We start from the raw sequence: 25,827 nt of genomic DNA on the forward strand, positions 1-25,827 counted from the left end.
AGCGTTCTTCAGTTTGTTCATATGAAATTGCAGATTTTGTAAAACTTGGATTATATACGGTTTGAGTTAATATTTCCGAATTTAGGTTAGCTTATTGTACTGCGAGAGCAAATGTCGTGTAAATAGGAAATAGACGTGTTTTTTTCCGTAAACAACTGTTCTTACAAACTTTTCTTCTTTATTCTTTTCTTCTCTTCTCTTAACATCATCCAGCTTCCTTCCTGCTTAGCCTATGGGCTAACTTTGTTGCCTCTACTCTCTAAACTCTGGATTCGAATCTCGATCGGACCTTGTTTTTTCATCATGTATGCAATTGAAAACTTTTTTTTTCGGTTTTAGCCTAGATTGAGTTTTAACACCATAAAAAGACTGATGCTCCCTACTTTATCTGTGTAAAATTTCTGCGACAAACGCTGATAGTGATTTCTCTTAACATTTTCTAATATTTGTTTCACCTTGCCTGCTTTTGGCGCAACTTTTACTTCACTTGCGAGAGCTTTTCCAAATTAACTTTTTTCCAAATTAACTCTCATATAAAATTACTCCTTTGGTGTCACTTTTGCCGTAAGCAGGATCTTGAGCATTGAAAATTTCATAAGTGTTCTCTGCTCTATCGTATGTTCTCTGCTTTTTTGTAGCTAGTGATTGCCGATGGGTAAGCGACCGTGGCACACTTTTAGGGATGGGAGACTCCAAATCTACGGGCGGGGTTCAACGCCGCACTTAGCATTAGTTTTTTTTAAAATTTGGTGGCATTTTTGCTTCATAGCATTGGCAATTTATTCGAATCTATACCTGCATCATTGGTGGCTAGCTTAAGCTAAATTTCACCAGTCTCTGGTGCAGATGCGAGAATGTCAGACACAATTACTAGTTCGAAGGTTCGAAGCTAACATAAATCAAAATCTTGCTTCAAATTACGACTACTCAAACGCTCTTAGTTTCCGAGATCTGACGTTTGTTATATCTGTCTACCCGTCTCCTAACTTTTTAACTTTCATCTATCTATCTATTATATATTTAAATGCGAGCGTCACTATCTCGCCATGTATAGGCTTTTTCAACGTATTATTTTTGCATATTTAACGAAAGAATCTTTTCACCTTTAAGCTATATCGTAAGTTTTTTTCGATTTTCCAGCTTAAATTCAGTATTTATTTCATCAAGTTTGAAATTAGCAACCTAATTGTGGGATGTTGTCAGAGTTTTCTGGTCTCCATATATGAATAACCAAATCCTTTTAGTTTACAAGATATGCAATTTTCGAGATTTTTCAAAAATTTAACTTAAAATTTTTTTTCTTTTTTTGAAATTTTCACCCTGTAGGTGGTTGCTTTCAGGGTACTCTCAGGGGTTGCGAATGTTGCCTCCAAATATGACTGCTCAAGTCCCTGTAGTTTTCGAGATATGGCGTTTTTTTGTGATTTTTCAAAATTTTTCAAAAAAAAATATTTAAGAAATTCCCAAATTTGTAGCAGAGTACTGTGAGGGTACTCTCAGGAGTTCCAATTTGCAAATCTTGTGTCCAAATGCGACTACTTAAATTCTCCAAGTTTCTGAGATGTGACATTTGTTATGTCTTTTTAACAAATTGTTCAAAGAACTTAGATATCCTAAATACATAAAATTTGAAGTTTCTATAGTCAGGCTCTGTCAGGGTGCTCCCAGGGATTGCAAATTTTGTCTCCAAATATGGCAGCTTAATTCCTTGACTGCTTATATCGTATTTTGCAATGGTGATTTTTTTTCGATTTTCTAGTTTGAATTCAGTGTTGATTTCACCAATTTTAAAGTTAGCTACGCAATAATGGCTTTGCTGTCAGGATTCCTGCAGAAGTTGCGAATTTGGCCTCTTATTATGAATCTCTTAGTTTACGAGATACGACGATTTGTCCCAAAAAAATTCAGAGAATTTAAATTTGAAAAAGTTCTCGAAGTTCGATATTAGCAACGCTGATGCCTAGTGCTGTCAGAGTACTCTCAGGGGTTGCAAATTTTGCCTCTAAATTTTGCACATTTTGCACGTTTTTAGTGATTTCTTCAATAATGTTTCAGAAAACGTAAAGTTGAAATTTTTTCAAATTTTGGTTACCTAACTCTGTAGTTGAGGGCTGTCAGAGTACTCTCAGGAGTTGCAAATTTTAACTTCAAATATGACTGCTCAAGTGTTTGTGGTTATCGAGATATGACGTTTGTTGTGATTTTTTCAAAACTTTTTCAGAAAACGTAAATTTTTTATTTTTTTCTATCAAGTTGGTTTCCTAATCCTGTAATTGGGGGCTGTCAGAGTACTATCAGGGGTTGCAAATCTTGCCTCTAAGTATGGCTGCTCAAATTTTTGTAGTTTTTGAGATAAGACGCTGTTTATGGTTTCTTCCTAATCTTTTTTCAGAAAAAACGTACATTTGGAGTTTCTCCAAATCTGAAATTCCCAACGCTTTAGCTGTCTACTGTGAGATTACTCTCGGGAGTTGCAAATCTTTCGTCCAAATGCGATTGCTCAATTGCTTTCAGTTTCCGAGATGTGAAGTTTTTTTGTCATGATAAAATTTTATACAGAATTTAGATATGAAAACTTCAAAAATTTTTGTGGTTTTTCAAAATCTGAATTAAAAAAGATTGAATAAAAAAACTTAATAAAATTTAAAATAACCAACCCTGTAATTGGGTGCTGTCAGAGTACACTCAAGGATGGAGATCTTGTTTCCAGTATATGCTGTTTTTATGAGTTGTCGAAAGTTCAAAGCACCGGAGGTGAGTTAAACGCTAGTTGCTTTTAAGAGCTTCAATTAATTTGAAAAGAATTCTCTATTGCCCGGTCTGATTCAGATGATTATTGTCGCTTTTACTGGTAGTTATGGTTGAGCGATGTATCATACAATTTTCCTTTCAATCGTCGCTCTCTGGGTTGTCTCAATAAATTTATTGCCTGTTTTTTTGAGTTTTCGCAGATTTTTTTTTAAAGATTACACTTCTTTTTGGGCCCAATTTTAGCCCTCAAGTTCACTGGAATTTCTTGATGCTATAAGGCTCTGCCTTTGAATCTAAAATACGGACAATTGAACAAGTGAAATGATACCGTTTAACCTCAAGTTAATGAACTGATTTCTTTTTAGTTTACAATGATTAATAATTGAAGTTGAAAACAAACCATTTAAGTCCTCAAGTTACTTAAATGTCTATCATTGAAATTATTTAGGCGTGGAACAGTTGGTATTTTCTTTGCTACATTCTTTCAAATAAAAATTACGTCAACTTTTCGAAACGTGAGCAACATGAAACTGCTGTTTGATCAGACTTGTGCAAATTATACCGAAAGCTGTTTTACAAATGGACCAAAGTTCATTTAACCATTAAGTTTACAATGGTTCAATATGACAAATTTTACGTTGCTTCTAAATTCTTATTTTGTTTGCTGTCCAAATAAAAACATTGACCTTACTGTCATAATTTAATGTGATGAAACTGAAACTATTATTTTAATACTGGATCATCCGTTTTATGCGAAAACAACGAAACAGCTGCGTTATTTATTTCGTTATTTGGGAACTGCAAAATGGGTTGCCTGGGCTCCTGTAAAAGCAAGCTTAAAAAGCTAAAGCTTCTCCTTTGGAAAAACTCTCTCATCGAAAGACGAAGAGTAAGTGTTTTATACCGAAAGCGAACATTCAACAGTGTTCCTATTTTAGCCACTTCTGCTCTGTAAAAGAACTGAAGATATCCTCGTGGACTAAAATAAACTCAGGTTCCTGCTCTCTGAAGGCCCTGTTTCTGGCGAATTGTTCAGAGTGCAATTACTATGATGCAAATTGTTACATCTACCGAGAGTAAATGATCTGAGGTGTGCCCCCCCCCCCCCTGAAAGTATGAATATTTGGTTTGAAGAACGTTCCAATTTTTTTTTCTGTATTTAAAGATCCAGTTTGTTCGAATATCCTCTATACCATTTCTAAACGGCCTGAAATTGTAAACAGCAGAGTTTTAAGGAAAAGTCACGCTGATCAATTTGATTTTTGCTGGATTTTCACGTCACCTGAGCAATTTTTTATACTTCGGTGATTCAAAAAAGAATTTACGCCGATGGGAAACTTTACTAGAGGACAGAAATTAGCGCAAATTCACGTTTTTACGTTTGCTTAAAATTTTCTTTGAAATTGGGTATTTTGGAGAATGAAAAACCTGAATTTGCGTTTTATTTTGTCTTTTAGTGTATGGTAGGTATTAGCGTATTTTGACGCCTTACCTCGGAATCAATTTAGATTCATTTCAGAAGAGCGCTGGATATATAAACAAAATACGGCAGCTAGAGCATTTGGCGCAAGGAGGATGCTTCATAATCCAGCAAGTTTGAGTCGACAATTGTTGTCATTTTCAAACCGTATTTGTGTAGGTATTTTTTACGATAAACCCGAATAAAGAATACTTTGTCGGAATCGGAATATTTTCTTACGCTTAATCGGAATAAAGACTTTTTGACGGGTTAGCCACTAGTTTGTCGGTTTAGTTTTCGAATTATGTGCTCCGTTTTGCCGAATTATGCGCTGCCTATAAAGCTATCGTGAATCTTATGTTGTCGTAACATGCATTTTTTGCCGAAAATTTTCGGTTGTTTCAGCTTATTGGCTGTCGGCTTTTTGGCTGCTTAATTGCCTTTTTTTCCTAAAAATGACCCCTAGATCTTTTGGTTTCAATTTTTTGACTGCTCAAAGTCAAAATCAACCACATTGGAACATCGTTGAGAAACTGTAAAAAATCTTTAAAATACATTTTTTTTTTCGTTTTTCTAGTTCCTTTTTCAATTGTAACATCGCTCGAATTTTTTTTTGCTACAGTGTTTATCGTTATGATGCTTTCATATTAAAATTGTACATCTCAAGTGGTGCGAAGCGCAGTTTCGCCTCTGCGTTGAAATACAAGACCTTTTTGTCAAATTTTGTGTGTTGGCGACCTGTAGCGTCGCTTCTGTGTCAATTGTTTAATTCCAGAAATTCTGCATTTGTCAATTTTTAAACAAATATTTTCATGATTTAAATAGCCGTAAATTCGTTTTGTATCTTTTTGTACTGTTTACTACCTCCATTTCTGCGTGACCAACATTAATTAATACTGTTTTTAGCGCCTACCTGCACTAAATTTGAGGCGAGTGTGCGCTGGAGAGATGCAGCGAAAGTTTTTAGTTTTGCAAAGGATTCAAAAGTGATTTTCATCCAAAGTGATTTTCATCCTGAGATGCGGAGGCTATTTCTTAATAGAGGTAATCTTGGGTTTTAGCAGAACTCTAGTACTTAAACATGTTTGGCTTGAAAAAATATCGACAAATTTTTGAAGAAGTTGATGCGAAGAAGCTCAGTCTTTTGAAGAATTTTTGAACAAGCTCAGTCTATAGCATCCCGTTGAATTGAATTGTTAATAATTTTTTGATTGTGAGAGCGAAATAAACTTGTTATTGACTGTTTTTAGGCACACATGGCAAGCTTCGTTTCGAAGTTTTTGTTGCTCTTTTTAATTCATCATTCTTCTTGTATATTAAATGATTGACCTCATTTTAACATAAAGCCTGAAGTTTAAGGTGCTATCGATCTCTACCTTTTAACATCATAGATCATAACGTCAAAGAATCATTCACGTCCAAGAATCACCATCGAATAGTCTAAATTCTGGAATATTCTAGAAATTTTTCGAAAAAATCCGAAATTCTTCAAAGAAATTGATATCGAACTTCAAAAGTCAAACGAAGTTACTTAACCTAAAACTGCTCTTTTCGACGTCGGATTTTAGCTTCTTACTGATTTCCACGCGTAAAAACCATATCCAAAAAAACTTATTAACCTATAAGCTGTAGTTTTTGACATAAAATTGTTCAAGGTAACCAATTTTGCCAACAGTTAGGCATTAAATATAGATTATTCATTTCAGACTGCAATGAATCTGTAAACTTAAAAAAATATGACAAAAAGTGGGTTGGCGTTGTTAAGCCTTGAAGTTCAAGATCATTTTCTTTGAAGAGTTTTGGACTTTTTCAAAAAGGTTTCTAGAATTTTCCAGACTTCTAGAATTTTCCAGAGTATTCGATGGTAGCTCTGAATGATTCTTAGACGTTCTAATCTAACCAGTTTAAAACGTTGTGATCGATAGCCCCTTAAATATTAGGCTTTATGCAAAATTATGTCATTTAGTTAATATTAAAAGAAGATAAATTTTCTGGAAATGGTGGAAATCAGTGAGAAGCTAAAATTCGACGTCGAAAAGAGCAGTGTTAAGTTATTTCATTTCGTTCAGATTCGTTGACCGAAAAGATATTGCCAACACTTCGGCATTAATTATGGAAACACTAACCTCCATGCTAAAAAAACGTACTTTCATTGAAGCTATTCGCTTTATGACATAACCTGAAATATTTCATATTTTCATCGCTTTAAAAGCTTGCTTAGAAAACCTTAAGCTTTTCATGAACCGTTTCGGTCTCTAAATTAACTTCTTATTCTTTCAAAGTTTCATAGCTTGCTTAGAAAAACTAAACTTTGCGAACCGATTCGATCTATAACATAACTTGACATATTTCAAAGTTTCGTTGCTTGAATTTATTGCTTAGAAAAACTTAAATTTTTGCAAACCGATTAGCGCTATGGAATAATTTGAATTATTTCAACGTTTCATCGCTCAAATAGCTTAATCAGATTTTTGTTTCATTTTTCGTGATACTATTCAGTCTATGAATTAACTTGAAATAATTCAAAGTTTCTTAGCTTGAAAAGCTTGCTTAAGGAAAGCTTGATTTCGCGCGGATCATTTTGCTTGATGAAACAGCTTGAAAGTTTTCAGATTTCAGTGCTTTAATAGCTTGCTAAAAAAACTTATAACCTTTTTGCGAACCAATTTGGTCTCAGAAAAACGTTGATTTATATCGAAGTTTCCTTGCTTGAACAGCTTGCATAAGAAATTTCTAATTCTTTGCGAACTGATTCCGTCTCTGAGATGACTTGATTTCATCGCTTAAATGGCTTCAATAGACAAAGTAAAATAATTTTGCCAACCGACTCGCTTTATGACATAATTTGACATATTAAAAGTTTCATAGCTTCAGCAGCTTGCTTGAAACTTGAACTTGTTGGGAAACAATTAGCTCCAAAAAACAGTTCAACGTTTTTCAAAGGTTTGATACCGAATTAGCTTGCTTAAGAAAAACATACTTTTTGCCGACGATTCGCTCTATGAAAAAAGCTTCAGAACAACTTACGTATTTCGCGAACTGATTTCGTCTATGCAATAATTTGAAATATTCCAAAGTTTCATCACTTGAATGACTTTAATAGAAAAAGTTCAATTTTTAGCCATCCGATTTGCTTCATGAAATATTTTGAAATCTAACAAAGTTTTGTTGAAATCGCTTGATTCACTTGGTTAACTAAAACTTTGTAAAATTTTTTTCGCAAACGTCTCCTTCCATGAAATAATTCAAAATGCTTCAAATTTTTATAGCTTCAATAGCTTGCTTAGGAACAATTTCAAAATTTTGCCAACGATTGGCAAGTTTTCATCGCTTGAATAGCTGGCATCAGAAAACTGATTAGCTGGCACAAAATGATTCGGTCTATGAAACAACTTGAAAATTTTCAAAATTTCATTGCTGCTTGACTTCAGTTGGTAAACTGAAAATTTTGCGAACCGAGACGTTTCCTGAAATACTGCATGTTTCTATAGCTTCAGTAGTCTGCTTAAGGACAACTTGAGCTTTTCGCGAACTGATTTGGTCTGAAATAACTTGAAATGCTTCAAAATTACGAAGCTTTAAAATCTTGCTTAAAAAAGCTGAATTTTTTGCAAACTGATTTGATCTGTGAAACAAATGAAAAATTTCGAAGTTGAAAATCTTGCATACAAAAATGGTAACTTTAAGCTAAACAATTCTTTCTAAAGTTACTTAAAATTTTAAGTACTTAAAAGTTACTTAAAGTTTCATAGTTTGAAAAGCTGCTAAAGAAAAACTTTATTTTGCGCGAATCGATTGCTTTATGAGATAAATTGAAATAATTCAATTTTTTGTTGCTGGATTCTCTTGATTGGAAAAATCGAAACTTAAATTCCTTTAGGAGTCATAGCTTAAATTTCCCGCGAACCGATTCATTTTTGAAATTGAAAAATTGTCAAACATATTTACATGGTTTAACTAGAATTTGTCCGAGGTTTTATTACTTGAAGAGCTTAATCAAAACAAAAACGAACCACAAACAAAAACGAACGTTTAGCGATTTGATCGATTATTGGAGACAGGCTTGCTAGTCATGTTTAAATAGTCTGCATTTTTATTAAGGTGATCTTAAAGAAATAGCACGTCATTTATGCCTCAGAATCCGCACAATTATTGCGCATTGTTACAGTGGGTTGCGCGTGCGTTGACCGAATCGAAATCAAATTTTTGGTTTCCTTTGAAAACAACTCATAGTTTGGCCATGGTAGCATTTTTTGCTCGGTCATTTAGTTTTTACCCTTCCAATTACCAGGGGTATTACAACCAGGGTACTAGACTTTTTCTTCTTCAAATTTGTTCACTGGATGACTAAGATTAGGGCTATTTTCGAATTCAGATGATTTTTGCTTCTCTATTTGATTCCTTAATTCAGTGGTACTGTATCTGAAGCTGAAATTGCAAAAACTTTTTCAGAAGAAAATTGATTTTCTTTTCAGCTGTTTGGATTTGATCCCTATTTTCGTCGGTGAACTTGTCGTGAGCTTTATTTAAAAAATGTTTTTCAAAAAAGTTTTTTTGCTATTTTTCAAGTCAAATTTTGAGCAGCGGAATAACAATGGTTGGTTTTTGGCTTTTCGTTTTTGTTTTATAAACATTAATTTTATTTTTTTCCGTTATAAAGAAACAAATTTGAAATAGAAGTCAATTTTTGGCTGCATGTCTTCTGATTAATTTGTTTTTGTCATAGTCTGCTTCGAGTCATTTTCTAGCACCATAGCATTTGATTGTAATTTTCCTTGTAAACTGATTCAATGTAATGGTACTTCAAATTTTTTGAAATGTCGCTGTAACTGTTGAAAAAATCCAAGTCCTATCGAAAATATATATATATTTTTTCAGTTTTGATCTGACAGTGTTTTGTCTCTAAAGGAATGTGGCGAGTATCGCATGGGAATCAAGGGTGTGGTTATTTCTTGTTGAAAAATTGTGACTTGTGCAATTAGCAAGCGTCATCAAATCGGAACGAGTTTTTTTCATGCTGACAATTTGTTTGACAGAATCAGTCAATCATTTGATAGCCTGCTTTTTTACACTAACAGCTAGCGAACGTAGTGTCATATTTCGAACTGTATATTTTTTCCCAACCAAGCTCGCAAATGAAAGTGCTCTTTTGGTGACACTTTTGCTTTATTTCTTGATTGACAACTTGTTTAACAAATTCAGTGAATTATTTGTTACTTGGCTTTGTTACACAAGCCCGCGAGCGACCGTAGTGTCATAATTCGGTTTCTACTTTTTTCCCAACCTATTTCGCAAATGAAAGAGCTCTTTTGGATCGCACTTTTTGCTTCAATTCATAGCATCGGCAATTTAATAGCATCGGTAGCTGCTCTATTGTTGACTAGTGTAAGTAAGTTTTCGAGTTACCGTGGCGCAGATGCGAGGAGGGTGCCTAATCTGTATCTCGGAGTTTCAATTCCGGCAGATAGCAATGGTATCCCTCTTGTCGGGTGGTATTTTTGCTGCATAGAATGGGCTATTTAATAGCATGTAGAGCTGCTTTACTGGTGGCAGTGTTAATTTAATTCCAAGTTCACGTGGTTGCAGATGTAGGACTTGAGGCTCCAAATTCTCACGTCTGGTGTTCGATTCTAATACGAGACAAAATCAAATTTTTTCTCGTTTTTTTTATTTCACTTTTTTCATGTAAGAGTTACTTTTTGCCGTTTTATTGTTCGTGTTCGCGAGTTTAGTCCACCTCTGTGTAATAAGTTCAAATCCAATTACTGTTTTGCAATATTTAGCTTAGAGTGAATGCCTTTTCGACTACGAAAGACGATGGCATTGTAGCCGAGTTTGGGCAAAACCTGTTTTTTTTCCGCATAGGAAATTTTCTGCTATTTGCGCTCTTACAATTCCATTATCAGACTATCTTTTATCAACCTACTTGTCGGTTTAGTTCCGGCAGCACGCACTTCTCTTGAATGATGAGCTTTTTTATGATTTGTTATATTATATCTAGCATTGATATTGGTTCAGGTAACTCGGATAGTTTTGGGTAATTTTATTTGGGCGTTCAAAAAATTCGGAATCGGTTACTTTTGTTTCAGTTTTTTTTCGACTCCATGCAATGTATGTTGTGTATATCGCATACTATCAAAATCAGACTCAATATTGATCCAAAAATGGTTTGTGGCTTTTAATTTGCTTGAGGACACATTTCAAGAATTTGCGACGGAATAATTAATCCCAGTTATCTTGTTTGGTTGTATTTATTTTAGTATCGTAAAACAACTCAGTCATAAAAGTTGAAGAAATGAAATTGAAGATCTATATGTGGATCTAAATTGACCTAGAAACATGTTATTTTTTTTATATATATATTATTTTGTATATATGTATATATTATTTTTTTTGGTATGTATATGTTCCTGATCCATTTTCGAACTGTCTGAAGGCTGCGTTTTTGATGTTCTGATTGAAGTGTTTTAAATGACCAATTGAAGTTGTGTTTTTTAACTCGTTTCTCGGCTTGAACATGCAAAATGAAATATTGCTTCTGAAAGATAATTGTTGTCACAACGTTTCTCTCTACACTTGCCTTTTCAACTACCCCTTTTGTTCAAAACAAAACCAAAATGTATATAAACGCATAATGGGGAAGAAGTTTGTATTCATGTGTGTTTTAGTTTTTTTGTTTACCACGCAAAATCAGGTTCCCCAAATAATCATCGTCTTGATTTTTTTTTTTGATTTTTTGTCTAATTTCGAGCGAGCAGGCTTGTTATAGAAAGATAGTCGCAGACTAGTAGTAAATCAGCCAATAATTTTCTATTCAAGCCCTAAAAAGATTTGTGAAATTAGTTTCCAAAGTTTTTTTAGCGTCATTTTGGTAATAAAATTTACAATATTTCTGCAAATTTTTTTAAGTCGGTCTATCATTTATCTGTTCGTTGCTTGTCGGCTGAGTTAGTTGAAGCTATTTTTGGTCTATATGAAAGTCGTTGCAATTTGTTTTATAATGGTACAGGAGTCAATTGTGTTTCTTTTTTGCCATAAGCAAACAGTCTACGGAGCTTCACATCAAAATTCTATTTAACTAATGATGCTAGTTCATTGCAAATTTTGGGGAAAAAACTGATTTTTTCTCTTTTTCACAATTAATTCCTTTGTCAATATTGACGTATTTTTGATGAACATGAAATCGGCCGTGGACTTTGGAAAGAATATGAAAAAATTTTTTACGTGTCTTTGAATGAAGAGAAGATAATCATTTACGTCGTCTGTTTTTTTGCAGTTTTTTATTTGTCCCGGTTCAAGTTTTGCTACTCGGGTTTCGTCTTTTGTTTTCTTGTTGGCTTCAATTGAAATTGTGTTCTGAAAATGGTTTCAATTAAAATAGGTGACCTTAATTTTTTTAACCACCAGTCCAATTGATCCCAGTGTGAGTCGCAAATTTCATTGCACAGTTTTCTGCAAACTTCTTTGCATTAATTAAACACCATAGGCTGTAACTACTTGAGCAAAAAGCATTCAATGGCAGTGTTGAATTTATTACTAGCAAAATAGTTAAAAAGTGTTGGTGGTCTAGTGGTAAAGGCCTTGCCTAAGAAGCAGCAGGTATTGAAAACTACCCTCCTCTATCGGAAGTTGTTGTTCAAGCAAGAAAATGTATGTTCTTTTTTGTTAAACCTTGATGACTGATTTCAGCCTCTGGTAATCTTGTTGGAGTTCATTCTGCCGGTGATCATTCCTTCAATTCTGGTGATTGTCCGATCATCAATATCTGTGACTGACTACCCTGACAGCACCGAGTATGAAGAGTTCCCCCTATCATTGGCTGCTTTTGTTCCATGGTTCATAGGCAGGGATTGTCACAATTAAATAGCAAGTCGTATAGCATTAAGAAAGAGACAAAAAATCTATCTCTTCGACCAATTTTTCAAAAAGATTAAAGTAGCGTCAGATTTGAGACTTGGAGAGGGCAGAAAACGGAATCTTGTTATCCACCAAGCGTCCTGGGATCAACATAAATAGATTTATAGTTGTGTGTGTGTGTGTGTGTGTGTGTGTGTGTGTGTGTGTGTGTGTGTGTGTGTGGGGGGGGGTGTCGGCTTACTATAAATTTATTTGCAGAATTGTTTTGTTCTACTGTGCCTGCAAAAGCATATGCGATTTGATATAAAGCACTGGTATTTGCCTTTTTGAAGACTTGGTTGAAATTGTATTAGTTTTGACTTCCTCGAGGTATTTAGTTATCGATTTTAAAAGTTCAGCCATTTGATTTGACGATCCCTTATGATAGGTTCGGTTTCTTCTCCGTTCCCGCCAACTGACGGCAATGGTTCCAACTTCAATTGCGACGCATTTCTTGCGCAATTCAATCTATCTAGCGCTAAAATTGCTTATGTCCCCGGAAACGATGATCTTGCAACAACTTATGCTAAGGGTGTCGTGGAAAGCTTGCCCTGTATTCTTGATGGTATAATACCTTACGACGACGAAACAACTATGGAAAACGATTTGTCTTTCAACGACACTTCTATGGACGGAATTCTATGTGCAATTGTTTTTGACAAGTTGCAAAACTCCTCGACAAGTTACAAAATTAGGTTCCCTTTCTCTCTAAGGTTGAACTCTGGGCTAGAAGACTGGGAAACGAATATTCTTTACCCGCAACAGACCCCAAACGGTCCTAGGAACCCTTTTGGCGCTGGAGCGACAAAAAATATTTCGAATTACTCTGAATCAGCGAACAACAGTCCGTTCAAATTTTTAACCTCGGAAGACTTTCGTGACTCTGAAATGTATTTAGACAGGTCTGTGCGTGATTTGAGTCAAGGCTTCTCTGTTCCGGAAGTGATCAATTTGAATTCTTTCGGTGGCTGGCCCAGCTACTTTCTGGAAGGTTTTTTGCCAGTTCAAGCAGCGCTGGATCTTTCAATCATGACTCATTGGGGAGTTAAAGACGCAGAGAAAATAGAGATCTTCTCGCGACGCTTCCCTTTTCCTCCATACATTAGTGACAACTTTGTTACCATCCTCGAAAGTTTTCTACCTCAGCTTTTTCTCTTATGTTTTGTCTTCATGACGTTCAATATTGTGAAAAGTCTGGTAGTCGAGAAGGAAAAAAGGTAAAATGTTGCATCTATATATATATATTTATATAACACTTTATTTGTCTTGATATTTTTGCAATTCTTCTTAGCAATTTTTCTTTTTTCATTTAAAAGCATTCTGATTTTTGCTATGGTATTTTATAACTGTGTACACAATTTAGTATACATTCCAGGCAATGTGATTGATCTTTATAAAGATGCACAATGTCATCTTAGCATGTTTTATCTACAAAAGGGTTATGTTTTTTTCCTAAAAAATGAACTCTAAGTTTTTTTACGAAGGCTTAAATAAAAAATTTTAAATGCCCATCTTCTTACCACTAAGTTGAATACAAACCAGGGAGGGTTGGGCTGGGGGCCGAAGCCCTCTCCCCTCAGGGATTCGACCCCTGCCGACCCAAAGGCTCCCAACTTAGTGCTATTTTGAGATATCTATAATTGGTGACGGACCCTAAAAATTTTCCATGGGCGTCGTCGGCGCTGATATATACTAATTTTGAGGGGGCGGGGGGAGGGGAGTGCGCCAAAAATGCGATTTTTGTTCAAAATTTTTAAAAAGTGCCTACAAACGTCTTTTTCGGCCTCTTTCGCAAAATTTTGCCTGCGACGCAGAATATTTGACCAAAACAGGGTATTTTTAGTTCTCTGGGGGCTCTGCAGTTGATGCAGTTTACTCTCTCCAATAAGAAATCTATTGACAATAATTTAACTTTGTTTTCAGGCTGAAGGAGTCGATGAAGATCATGGGTCTGGAGAACTACTTACACTGGACTGCGTGGTGTGTCCACTTCTCCCTCTTCACTCTGGCTGTGGTCTGTCTCACTGTCATCTTCCTCTGTGCCAAAATGAGCGAGTACAAGGTCAGCCCAATCACTTTTATTCACAACCTATATTCTGTGAAGTGAAAATATAGGAGTTAATTTTCGAGAAAACATGCCTATATACGAACAGAGAAGGTAACCTCTTTCTTGACGAAAAAGTTGAATTAAAGTCAAACATAAATTTAGAGGAGATAGTTGAAAGGCAGCTGCTGAGCTCTAAGATTAAAAAAGAAACAAAAATATAGGAGAGGAAAAGCTTAACGCCAAATTGCTTCTATCAATATAATTTTCAATTTGATGGGTTTCATCCATGCTGTTGTCAATGTCTAGATCATATACCAATTGAACTGGTAGATTGAGATACCGATTAAAAAAACATTAAAATAATGGAATTTTTTTTATCGATTTTATATAATTTTTTAGAAATCAAAAAATTAGACGACTGAATTATGGACGCTTTACTTAAATGAGTTTTCCTATTTTTGAGTAGTGTGTTATTTTTACTCAAATTGTTAACTTACACGAAATGTGAGCTTGTGAACGTACTGTTGTACGGTCTGTCAACTTTTTTTCCCTACCAAAATACATTTTAATACAAAGTTTTTGTGCACATTTCATCGAACAAAAAATTTTTAATGGAAGTTTTTCTATTTGAAGATACTAACGCGTCCTAAGCTCAAATTAAAAAAGTATTTCCCATACTACTCTTTTTCTAAAAGTTTTAGCATTTCTTTGATTTTTTTTTTTCAATTTACTGGACTAAATTATGCGCGTATTTATGCATTTATCTATGATGCTCTTATGCTGCTCTAATGCTTTGTTCTGTTCTAATGCTTATTCTATATAGCAATTTTCTAACATGTGTTTTGTCCGCTTTGTTATACGTCAAAACAGTTTTGTTGAAAAATTTTCAGAGCCACTAAAAAGCTTTGCATAACCCATCACTTATGTTATAATATGAGGATACTTTTTCTAACTAAGCTTGCATAAATTAAAGCTCAATGAAGAAGCTTAATTTCAATTTCAATATTTTAGTACTGCTCTAATGATATTTCTGTTAAGCAATTTTTCAGCTCGTGGTGTTATATACGTTTTGTTGGTGACTGGTGTTTGAAAAACAGTCAGGTGGTGTGGCGCAGTCGTGAAGACATAAGTCTCGAATTTTGCGGACTAGGGGTTCGAATATTGTGCGCGGAGATTTTTTTTATTTTATGTCAAATCATGTTTTAATTTTTTTTGATTTTTGATTTTTTTTCAAGCTGTCTTTTGCCTTATTTTGCTTGTGTTTGCGAAGTGCAGCTTTGTCTCTGTTTATCTTTTTGGCGATACTGAAAACGTTTGCTGTAAACCCTTATGAGCGGGGCCTTCGCAGCAAATTAATCGGATCAGGCAGACAGATCCTGAAAGCCAGAAGGATTTGCATGGTTTTTTAAACTCGATTTACGTTTTCAAAATAGTTTTTTTTAGCTTCGATTTTAGGGGAGAATATTTAAAAATTAAACTGCAATGAAATATGTTTTCTGCCAGTTTTTGATTTCCAAGGAACTAGACTGACTATGTTCAATCAATTTTAAGGGGTTAACGGGAGGAAGGGTCTTTAAATGGTTTGGAGAGTACGGTAAAAATAAATTTGGTCAACCAAAATAAAAGGTCGACGATATTTTCTTAAATTTTTGAAAACCTCATCACCTGCCTTATGTGCAGCGAACCTTTTATCTGTTGTTGCTTAGCCTTTAAAAGAACGATATGGGAAATACCTGGATGCTATGATAATGCTTTGAATAAATTCGAAAACCTACTATTGCGGAGAATTGATGCATATGCACTCATCTCAGACTCAGAAATAATTTGACAAATTTTAATCTCTGTTTTTTTTTGTTTCCTTATTCAGTTCATCAAAAACTTAGCAAGAAAAAATTCGTAAAAATCAATACTCATTTTGAAGAAATCAAGTTTTTTTTTAAAGAAAACTGGTGACCCTTGCGATAAGCAAGGGTAATGCAATCGGGTACTCGACTTTTTTCCCCGTGAACAACTTTGTCTAAAGGACTCATCTCCTGGACTCATTAATCTCCTGGTCTCTGTTGGAAGCTGTAACTGACATATTTTGAGCATGCTAGCAGTTAAAATATCCGTCCTAATCAAAATTTGCTTTTTAGGCTGGTAGTAACTTTACCAACTTGTTTTTTTTATTTCATTTTTTTACCTTTTCTTTTTATTCAGTTTAATAAATTTCGGTCTATATCGGCTTATGCCCTGATATCGAGTCACTTAATGAGCGAAAATTTTTTAGTGTGAGTGTGTGTTTTTAAAATCAGTTTTGAAGTCTTTTTAAAATTTCACTTTTTTTCTTTTTCCCGGTTTAATAAGTTTCGATCTATATTATATCGGTTTATTGGCCTCGTATTGCGCCGTTTGTTGAGCGAAAAATGTTTTTGTGTGCGTGTGTGTATTGAAGGGGATGAGGCTTTAACAGTTTTTCAATAGTTTTTAAGTCTTTTTTAAAGTTTCTTTTTTTTGTTAAATAAGTTTCGGTCTATTTTATATCGGCTTATTGGTCTGATATTGCGTCATTGATGAGCGAAAAACGTTTTTGTGTGCTTGTGTTTGTTGTGAAGGGGATGGGGTTTTATCAACTTTTTAGTTCTTATTTAAGTCTTTTTTAAAGTTTCATTTTGCTTGTTCTTTTTTTCGGTTTATAAAGTTTCGGCCTATATTATATCGGCTTAGTGGCGTGTATTGCTTCGTTTGATGAGCGAAAATTTTTTGTGTGCGTGTGTGTTTTGAGGGGGATGGGGCTTTAACAACTTTTTGTTAGTTTTTGTCTTTTGTGAAATGTTTTCGGCTTAAAGGGTTTATTTTCAGGTTTTTTTTCGGTTTTTTTATAGCTTGGTTAGTTTTTTTCTGATGCTTATTTTATCTTCTATTGTCGCGGTGTTTTTTGAAAATTATTTTTATTAATTTTTATAGGTTTCGGCATTTTTGAAATTTTTTGGATATTTTTTCGATTTGGCGGCTGTTTTGTATTCTATCGCAAGTGGCGCGAAGCTCGGCTTCGCCTCTGTGTTAGAACTTTTTATTTCCTATGTAACCGGCTACTGTTCTCAAATATTGCAGGCTAAAAAAGTTTTTTTTTTGAAATTGGCTTCTGTGAGCTACAACAGTAAAACAGTATTTTGTGTTAGGACACGCTATAATCATAATAATAATTGAACTTTGCAGCAGCAATTATTAGGAAAAGAGAATACTTTTGTGTTGTGTTTAGGTGCTGCCCTATTCGGACTGGTCGGTGGTGTTTGTGTTTGTGCTGCTCTACGGTCTCTCCTCCATGATGTTCTGTTTCTTCCTCTCCACCTGCTTCTCTAAGGCCAACTCGGCAGCTGTAGTCGCCACCCTCCTCTGGTTCCTCTCTTTCCTACCATGGCTCCTCATATCAACCAGGTAAACAAAAAGAGGCTGTTCGCAAGCTAAATTAAACATCCTTAAAGTGTTTCAATGGGAAGAGATGTTGACAAATCGCAAAGTTTCCATTTTCATAAAATGCATATGCATACACCAGGGGGGGGGGGGGGGGGGGGTTTGCGGACGCGCCCCTCAGGGATTCGACCCTCTACCGACCCAAAGGGTCCCCTTTTGTACTATTTGGAGATATACACTTTTGACTGACTGACCCTAAAATTTTTCCAAGATCCGTCTCTGTGTGCATATTTTATCGCTGAAATTTCTTTTTAATGGTATGACGAAAAATTGTGTTCAGAATAGTTACTTTGTTTGCCATATTTTATTCATTTGACTACGTTGTTTTTTTTAAAGATTGAACTGCAAATGTGGTTGGGGCGGCTAAGTTCAGTAAGTGGAAGACCTATGTTAACTTGACGCGTCTAATTTTTTTGTCACTGGAGTTTGCGAAGTGCGACTTGGCTTTTGTGTTTAGCTGTCATTTCAGTTGACTGCTGAGAAATTGACTTATCAATTGAGGATTTCGTCGTTTGTGTTTTCGAATTAATTTTTTTAAGAAATAACTTAATTTTTTTGTTGTTAACTTATTGTTTCTTAATTGGTGTTCTTGTTCTTAGCTATGAGTCACTGTCGGTGGGGTCGAAGATCGTGAGTTGTCTGTTGTGTAATACTGCAATGGGAATAGGCTCCTTCATCATCGGTCAATTTGAGGCCAGTGGTGTGGGTGCCCAGTGGAGCGTGTTGCATCAGCCGGTCAACAGCGATGATAACATATCACTGCTAAGTTAGTCTAGAAGATTTTAAAATCTACTATATCCGAATCAAACGGTTCTTTTTTGCGTAAGATGCTTGTACTAGTACAACCAGACATAATTCGAAGATGTCCTATATTTTACATTTTGTGAGTCAAATTATTGCAAAGGAACAACTGATATTTTTACGCTACCCAAAATTTGTTCTAAAAATTGATGTGCATGGTAATTACCCATTTTTCAATTACATTTAGTGTTTATCTACATTCTTCAATGGTTCACGCACAAACTCTATTTATGTCGGTAGGGGTAAAAGAGTCGATCAAGTTATCGATTTGTTCAAGCTGTTTTTGTTTGAATATTCAATTTGTCTACATTTTTTTAAATTTTAATTGATAAATTGACTTTTCGAGCAGTCCTGAATTATTTATAAGACCCCCCTATTTTGCCACAAAGTTCTGCGATGTGTCTTTTCATTTGGATGGTTTTGACCATACGAAGTTCCGCTTTTTTGGTATCAGTATTAATTAAACTAATTAATAGTGTATTAGTATGACTCTAGTTTTCAAACCTGCCTCGCAAATAAAAGTGCTCATTTGGTGGCACGTTTGCTGAAATCACGATCATTAGCATTGGAAATTTCATAGAATCTGTTGTCAGCTTGATTGGTGGCTAATGTTTGCTCATCGTTAAGCGCCCGTGGCTGAGAGGGAAGTACGTGGGACTCCAATTCTTGGGGGCGATGGTTCTAATTTGGCACAATGCAGAAGTTATACTAATTCGAGGCTTTTTTCCACTTTTTTTCTTCACTTTGTAAAGCTGCTTTTTGTCGTGTTCTCGCTTGTGCGATTAGCGGCTCTTTTCCAACGCCCCCACATATCAACTTCAGTTTTGAAAAACCATTTTAACGTTGTCATAATGCATTGAAACTTGTCGTGGTGAACAATTGTGAACATATTTTTTCTTCACTTTACAGTAATATCATGCGTTTAACAAATAATCATACGTACAGCAACTATTAAAAAAAGAAAACATGAAAGGTGGGGAGTGAAAAAAGAGCCCGAATAGCAATCGTTATCAACTCAGAATATAGATTTCTAAACTAAAAATGTAGTTCACGAAGTTACTGATCCACTTTTGCTGCTATCGTTCTGCATGCTCAATTTATTGAAAAATTAAGTTAAGCTACCGGCTACTAGTTCGAGTAACTACTGATTACCCTTGCGATAAGCAAGGGTATTGCAATGGCGCACTACTAGACTTTTTTTCCCGTAAACAACCTTGTTCACACTTCTAGACGATCTCCTCTTCTAGAGGATCTTCTGGTTTAATTCACTTGCAGGTTATTAATTAATTGCAATTAATTAGCAAATTAATTCAAAAAAGGTCCGTTTTTTTTCGGGTTCGTGGTTTTCGTCCTAGTTTCTGCCTTTTTTATCTGATAGGGTTTTACTGGTTTACTTTTTAAAGCATGGGTTTTGTTCCAATTTAAACAGTTTTTATTTTAACTGAAACTTCACAAATTTTTAAATTTACTTTCTTATCTTCACTTCTCTTCTTACCTTCCCTCAACCTTATTGAGGTTGCTTCCGCTTGGCCTAGAAGTAGCAGTTGTCTTTGTTCTCAAAGGTCTTAGGTTCGAGTCGTGGCCGGATCTTGTTTTTTTTTCAGTATCAAGGCAATTGGAAAAAAAATTCCGAGAAAAATGAATTGTTGGTTTTTCGTTTATTCGCTCAGGTCAGCTAAATTGCCACAACGGCTTTTGCTTGTGCTGTAGACAATTTTCCTTGTAGTTGCAAGTGCAAATGTTGTTCATTCTAATTTCAAGGGGGGCTTGAAAGAGTTTTTAAAAAGAATTCATAAAATCTTTTTTTTTCGTTTCGGTTGGTGTCTGCTCAAAGATGGTCGGCTTAGTTATCACATCACTGGTTTTTTTTGCTGTAAGCTACTTTTTTTTGTAGATTCAAATGCAATTGTTGTTTAAGGTGGGATTTAAAGCAATTTATTTATGAAATCATAATTTTTTCGGCTCAACTTGTGTCTGCGCAAAGATTTTCGGCTTTGTTTCTTCTCTTAAATTTTGTTCCGTTGCTGCTGATTTAAGGTTCAAGTGACTGGAACTTCTTTCGAGACATATGAAAGCTTATATGACCTAGTTTTTTTTCAAAAATTTCCTTTTTCGGCTTTTAATGTTTTTATTCCATGTTAGTGTTGTATCGCGAGTGGCGCGAAGCTCCGCTTCGCCTCTGTTTCGAATATTCAAACTGTTTCAGTTTATGGTATATTGATTGTTCTACTTATTTTTGCGTAATTTTGAAGGCGAAGAGATACCGATTTGGGATTATGTGTTTCAGGGTCGCAAAAAAGTTTTATGAAATTTTTTTACGATAATGTTTGATTTCGGATCAATAGTTTTCGACTCAGAGTTTTTCGCCTTTGTTGCCGCTCGGTAAGTGTTTTTCACTTTTTAAAGGCTTGTTATGAACTTCATTTGATACAAATATGAAGTTTTTGTAGCTGCAGTTTTTACTGTATTGGCGCAGATGCTAAGTCGATTGACGGTTATTTTCAACATTGGGGTTTCGATTCGTGCACAAACCAAAATATTCAAATTAGTTTTCATCTTTTTTTTTACTTTTTCGTTTTTTTTATCCATTAACGGCTAGTTTATGTTGTTTTCACGCTTGTTTGCGCAGTTCAGCCTCGCCTGTGTGTAATTTATTTTGATCAAAATATTTAGGCTTCATGATTTTTATAGTTAAAGGCTGTCTACGTAGTTTGCGAATTGTTCATTTGATTTAAGTGCATGCTTTTATACAATAACGTATATAGGAACATTCCAAGGTTTCGTTTTAGTTTTTTTTTTGTTTAATTTTAAAATTTACTATTTGGTTTTTAGGTACTCAGCTATAAATCTGTCGGCTTAGTTTCTATAGAACTTCAAATTTTACATGTTCTGCCTAGTTTGTAAATTTTGAGGACCCGTTTGTTTGCAAACAGTGGAAAATTTTTCCTTTCAAAACAAATGTCGGTTAATCGTTTGTCTGATCACTTTCTGTCGTTTTAAATGTCACAGCGTGGTTTTCCCTTTATTTAAGTTACCGTTGCTGTTTTTCATCGGCCTTCTCATTTCATATTGCATTGTTTCAAAGGAAATTAATTTTGGATCGTTTAATGTTTCCCGAGAGTGGGAGGCGTATAAGTTTCGATTTCAAAAACATAATAACTCAATGTTGTTCATTATAATTTTTACGTGTTCTGCTCAGCTGGCGTCTTGCCAAGTTGTTTCGACTGAGTTTCCGCTCAACAATTTTTTGTTGTCTTGCTGGTGCCCGTGAGAGGAGTGTTTGGCTTGTTACCCTTGCGATAAGCAAGGGTATTGCAATTGGGTACTAGACTTTTTTTCCCCGTAAACAACTTTGTCCACTTGATTCATCTGGACTTTTGAAACCTTGGTTCATATTGAGTTCAAATTTCTTACTGTTTTTTGCACACTTAGCCTGGGGGTAACGAATATGTCTGGGACCTTTCTCGGGTTCAAGTCTGACTAGGACCTTTTTCAAACGGTAAATCTTCCAGTGCCAGATCTAAGGCTCGTTTTTTTTTGCTGCAAACAGTTTTTACTGCAGCTGCTGTAAGTGCTTTAACATTTTAAATTTCTGGCCGAATCGAAATTTGTTTTTAATACTGGTTGTAACTTTACCAACTCGATCTGTCAATTTTTTTTTTCATTTTTGGTTTTTTTTGTCAGGTTAATAAGTTTCGGCTTAATTTATTTAATTTATATCGACCTAGTGGCCTTTTATTGCTTCGTTCAGGGATCAAACAAAGTTCGTGTGCGTGCCTGTGCTCTGAAGGAAGACCGCTTTTTTATTGACAAAAATGATTTTTTTGATTTTTTTTAAATTTTTTGTTTGATTTTAATCAAATTTGTGTCGCAAGTGGTGTGAAGCTCAGCTTCGCCTCTGTGTAAAAATTTTGAGCTTTAAATGTTTTAAGCTCAACATTTTTTGTGACAACAAATTATTTTCGTCTAACTGACTTCTAACTCAAATTGTTTCTGAACGCTGTTCAAACGCTCAGGATTGTATATCTCGACATTTTTATATCTCGATCTTTCCTGGCAAAAATATGAAGTTTTTGTAGATGTAGTTTTTTCCACGTGTTTTATTCGAATTTTTTAAATCGAAGTAACGGCTTTCTTCTGATTTTCTGTTGAGTTTGCACACATGAGAGTCCGATAAGAACGAATGATTTGTCATATCGAGACCCGCCGGCGGATCAATGTATGTTGAAAAACCAGATAAAAAATTTTTAGGATGATAGGATATGTTGAACAACCGGATATGTTCACGATGTTGAACAACCGAAACAAGAATTAGAACGATAGAAATTAAAAATAAACCAATTTTGATGTTAGATTTAAAAGACCTAAATATAGAATTAGGCGCAAGCATTTAATTGAGACTTGACTATGATTTGAAAATACGAGTCTCAATTAATTTTTTGTGCTGAACTCTATACTTTGGTCTTCTAAATCTTAAACATCCAAATATGTTTCGCCTTAGTTAACACATCCCTATACTTGTTTCGTTTAGAGCAAGAGCACGATTTTGGTACAGTTTTTGAATCAATAGATTGCATAGAGATCATTCCAAATTTTTCTAACCAAACTCTCACATTTTAGTGCTAAGTTTATACGTTAATTAAACAGCTGACTTGATTGTGCTATTTCCTTTTCAAAAAAGCACACTGCGAGACTGATATCTACGAATAAAGCTTGCGTGAAAGTAAGAGTGTCCAAGATCCCTTGAGTTTTAAATAACATTTTCTAGGTCTAACGATCTTTCTCGAAGCATAGTAGGTGCGAGTCAGACGTTAGATGAGAGTTATTTAATCTCATTTCAGGCATTCTTTTGATGCTGATGTTCGACATAGTGCTCTATGGGCTGTTAGCGTGGTACGTTGAGGCAGTGTTTCCTGGTGAGTTCGGCTATCCCCAGAAATTCTACTTTCCCTTCCAGAAGTCCTACTGGTTTGGGTCAGCTGACGAGCAGAATAAAGAGACGACGGAGGCTGAACGGGACTGCTCGGAGGCCTACATTGAGGATGAGCCAAAAGGAACTGAGAAGGGAATTGAAATTGTCGGCTTGAGGAAAGTGTTCGGCGAGAAAGTAAGTGTTCAGTTGAATTTTCAGGTCTTATCCAGTTCCTGACCCTTACATTACATTAAAATTTTTCAGTATAAACAAGTGAACAGTTTAACCTTTGTTTTCATGCAATTCGCCATTAGAATTTTTTTCACGGGAATCGAACCCATGTCAACAGCTTGGAAGGCTGCTATGCTACCACTACACCAACGATGCTTCTTAAGACGTTTTATTAATAATTCAGATTCCCAATTCTAGCTACGTCAGGCTCCAAGTTCTAACTCTTCAACTAATAGTTAACACGGTGCTGTCTAATTGTCCAATATGTAAAATTTGGAGCCTGGCGCAGTTAGAATTTGAAATATCAATTATCTGTTCAAGTGTGAATCAGGCATCGTTGGTGTAGTGGTAGCATAGCAGCCTTCCAAGCTGTTGACATGGGTTCGATTCCCGTACGATGCAGAATTCTTTGGACGTCATGGTAATTTTTTTTGCATTTTATCGAGTGTCTGGACTTTTTTCGGATAACACCGAACGAACCATTTTTGTCTCAGAATTAGAAAAATTATGTGGCTCTTTTTCCTTCCCCCCTCCCCACCTGCAAAATTTTACAAGTAAATTTACTGTTTATTTTGTTTGATTATTATGAAATTTGACGTACGGACTAATTAGGCCATGACAAACATGTTTGGTCTTCATAATTAACCTTCTAAACCCACTCGTTTCACAATAAAATTGATGCTCGTGTGAGGTGGGGGGAAGGAAAAAGAGCCAATTATGTTAAATCAATCAAAAATGCGAAAAAAATTGCATGAAATGTTTTTAAATTAGCTGCTTTTGTTTTATTGTCGTTTTTTGTCAGCTTCCGATTTTGTTACAAGCAGGTTGTTGTCGAATTTTATCTTAATCTACGCTCGAATTTTTGCTGATACGCTCACCTTTTTTTGGAAAAAATCACCTTATAGTGATCAGTTTTGAAAATGTCAAATGAGAAGGCAGGATAAAATGTCAAATGATCAGACAACAGTTTTTTACTGTTGTTTGGTGCTTAGGTTGCTGTGAACAATCTCCACCTGAACTTGTACGATGACCAGATTACTGTGCTTTTGGGCCACAATGGGGCAGGAAAGAGTACCACCATGTCCATGCTCACCGGTCTCTTCCCCCCTACCAGTGGAAATGCAACAGTCAACGGCTTCACACTCAAAGGTTGGCTTCCACTCATTGTTGGTTGGTTGAAGGTATGCATCAGAGGTGACTCATTGTTGGTTGGTTGAAGTTGAAGGTATGCATCAGAGGTGAAGGTATGCATCAGAGGTGCCGCGACTTTTCTGACAGAGACAGCTCAGTCAATTTCAAATTGAGACATTTCGGCCGAAAAAAAAAACAAAAAAGTTCGGGGGGGGGGGGGGGAGACACTTCAGCAAATTTTAAAATTTGCAACAACTTTTCTAAAAACTATCGATTACAAACGGTAGTGGTAAGAGCGCTCCGCTGCGATTACAATCGACATGAGAGGAGTAGTGCACGAGAAACAGTGTTTGCGGTCTCAATATTATATTGTCCGGAATGTCTCCGTCTGAGATGTCTGATTAAGGCTTTTAAGAAACCTGCTGATGTTTTCTGGGCGGTTTTTCCTTGAAGTATGGCATAATCCCGTAAAGCAGTTTTAATTGAAGAACACTATAATCTCTTCATGAAGTAACTATTTGTTCTTTTTACAGTACTTTTGTGCATATTCCGGAGTGTCCATGAACTAAGTGAAGACACTTGGTTAGATCGTGTGGTTTAATTTTAGGAAAATTAGGAGGAAAATGAAAAAATGTCGATTCTCATTTCCAGGCCAGCTGGGAAGGGTGAGGGAAAGTCTTGGCCTGTGCCCTCAACATGACGTCTTATTTGACAATCTAACAGTGGAAGAACATCTAGAGTTCTTTGGGGCCCTGAAAGGAGCGACTCCCAGCGAACTCAAGTTCCAGATACCAGACCTACTTGAACAGCTCCAGTTGGACAACAAGAGAACAGCCAAGTCCAAAACACTCTCAGGTATCGATCTAGTTTATTCGGAATTATTAAAAGTCAAACGAGTTTTGTATTTTAAACTGTATGATATTGTTGTTGTTTAAGAGTGATGAGCGTAGTGATTACTCTTATATAAGTCTTGGTGATTTTTTGATTTTTTCAGGAAAAAAGTCTTAAAATTGGTTCACGCTCAATTTGATTTTTTGCGGGTTGTCATTTAATTTTTTTAGTTGAAAAAACTTGAAAGAAGGGCAAACTCCACTGTCAAACAGCAAAAATTTGAAGGTCACAAAAACGTGATCGACTTCTAATTTC

At 35.3% G+C, this 25,827-nt stretch overlaps 1 protein-coding gene and 1 non-coding gene across 2 annotated transcripts in view; both read left to right on the plus strand.

The window, feature by feature from the left end:
• Positions 1-3,119: 3,119 nt before the first annotated feature.
• Positions 3,120-25,827, plus strand: part of LOC134845529 (phospholipid-transporting ATPase ABCA3-like) — a 36,430-nt gene continuing 13,722 nt past the window's right edge. Inside the window, exons 1-9 of the mRNA XM_063862459.1 lie at positions 3,120-3,640; positions 11,900-12,053; positions 12,495-13,323; positions 14,030-14,168; positions 17,395-17,570; positions 18,206-18,372; positions 23,249-23,514; positions 24,543-24,699; positions 25,333-25,536. Coding sequence (XP_063718529.1) covers positions 3,557-3,640; positions 11,900-12,053; positions 12,495-13,323; positions 14,030-14,168; positions 17,395-17,570; positions 18,206-18,372; positions 23,249-23,514; positions 24,543-24,699; positions 25,333-25,536 — 2,176 coding nt within the window. The 5' untranslated portion in view covers positions 3,120-3,556. The remainder of the gene's footprint in view (positions 3,641-11,899; positions 12,054-12,494; positions 13,324-14,029; positions 14,169-17,394; positions 17,571-18,205; positions 18,373-23,248; positions 23,515-24,542; positions 24,700-25,332; positions 25,537-25,827) is intronic.
• On the plus strand, positions 23,882-23,952 carry Trnag-ucc (transfer RNA glycine (anticodon UCC)). Its single transcript has one exon. It is a non-coding gene; the product is annotated as a tRNA-Gly (tRNA).

This window comes from Symsagittifera roscoffensis, chromosome 5, assembly GCF_963678635.1.
Source record: "Symsagittifera roscoffensis chromosome 5, txSymRosc1.1, whole genome shotgun sequence".
NCBI lineage: Eukaryota > Metazoa > Xenacoelomorpha > Acoela > Convolutidae > Symsagittifera > Symsagittifera roscoffensis.